The sequence below is a fragment of the Talpa europaea genome (genome assembly GCF_964194135.1).
Source record: "Talpa europaea genome assembly, chromosome: 4".
In the NCBI taxonomy this organism is placed as follows: domain Eukaryota; kingdom Metazoa; phylum Chordata; class Mammalia; order Eulipotyphla; family Talpidae; genus Talpa; species Talpa europaea.
This window is the reverse complement of record NC_140070.1, coordinates 141,029,735-141,031,325: the sequence shown is the minus strand read 5'-3', so window position 1 is coordinate 141,031,325 and position 1,591 is coordinate 141,029,735. Positions and strand designations below refer to the sequence as shown.

General features: G+C 38.1%; 1 protein-coding gene across 1 annotated transcript; it reads right to left on the bottom strand.

The window, feature by feature from the left end:
- Positions 1-786: 786 nt before the first annotated feature.
- On the bottom strand, positions 787-1,266 carry KCNE2 (potassium voltage-gated channel subfamily E regulatory subunit 2; the record flags this gene model as incomplete). The annotated part of the gene is made up of 1 exon (XM_084231509.1): positions 787-1,266. The coding sequence occupies one exon, from the start codon at positions 1,264-1,266 to the stop codon at positions 895-897; it is 372 nt and encodes a 123-aa protein (XP_084087635.1). The 3' UTR covers positions 787-894.
- Positions 1,267-1,591: the final 325 nt, after the last annotated feature.

Below are 1,591 nucleotides of genomic sequence, written 5' to 3'. Positions count from 1 at the left end.
TGTATCATCAACTCCCAGTGCAAATGTTAAGCATTTTCAACACACACCTGCAATTCAGATGCTTTCTGTATCGTTAGTCTCTTCAAACATAAATGAAAATAAGTAATTGTAAATAAAGGAAAATCAAATAAAGTGGAAAGAATAAATTGTTTCTAAAACAATGTTATAACTTTTCAATATTTCTTTCTATAATAAGAACAGTGAAGGTTAGTTTTCTAGGAAACTTTTTCAATGTTTGTTTGAAAATATGTCTTCGTTGCACCTGTGTTCTTAATGATTCTTCAGGATCTTAAAGATTCTGTTTCTCCTCTGTGGACCATTGGCCCTTCTGAAATGCTTGTTGTGTCTTCAGCTATCCAAATATGTTAAATGCCTGGGGAAAAATACACATAAAGTAACCCCACAAGTCTGTCTGTTCATCACTTCAGAGTCTACACTGTTGAGTTAATAAATGCATGCTCCTAGGTCAGCCCAGTGAGCAAATGATAGATTTTTGAACTTCAGCTTCCAGGCAATGCATCCAGGATTTTGATAAATGAATTAGTCCCATACAAATAACATTTCACCAAAAAAAATTCAAACTTTATTCATCTCTCCTTTCTCTCCCCATTGCCACCACCCAGGCACTTTATTTCAAATTTGGCTTAATTTTTGCTATTGACATTGAATAAAATGCACAGAAGTAAAAGGAGCCTTCCAATGAAAATAATAGTCCAATGAGCAAGCATAAATCACCGGGATTGAAATCTCCTCCGTTTTGACCAGTCAATCACATGATCTCCATGCATATTCTCAACAGAGAGCCAGAAACATCAAGTCTTTTGCAAGATGACAATCTGGATTTGCTCCCTCCCTCTCTGGATGTCGGCTGTTGGGGCTCTGCAACGCCATTTATCAAGGAGACATTTTGAACCCTGCCGCCCCAGTGTTCTCATGCACGGTGGCCCTTGAGTCTTCCAGATTCAAGATTTGGCTCTTATACTTCTGATGCCAGTCATCCACGATGTACTGGTGGTAGGGGTCATTGGAATGTTCTCGCCGCTTGGATTTCACCGTGCTCACCAGGATGGCCACGATGATGAAGGAGAACATGCCAATCATCACCATCAGGTACAGGATGACGTAGTTAAAATTCTCAGCGTCCACTTTGGCTTGCAGGGCCTCTTGCTCAGCTGTCGTGTTCCTTTGCAAGTTCTCCATATAAGTAATAAAAATCTTTTGGAAGATGTCTTCCAGGATCTGTGTCAGATTGGATGCAGTAGACATCTTTCCCTCCTGCTATAATTTAAATAATAAAATGCATGAGCAAGGTGAAGGAAACTAGTCGCTTCCACATCTTACCTGAAGGGATAGAGAAAGCAGCATAGAAGAAGTGAGGTCTGTTTTCATGTGATTGAGGGCATGATTGGTGATTGAGGGCACTTTTTTGTTCTGTTCTCTTTTGTTTTTTATTTTATCATCTTTTATAGTTTTTTAATTATTTAACCTTTTCTAATGCACATTATGCATTTTTTGTAATGCCTAATGTCGTATAATAAAAGTTGAATGGGGACAGTAAATCTGTATATATAGTATGATCTCAATTTACAAA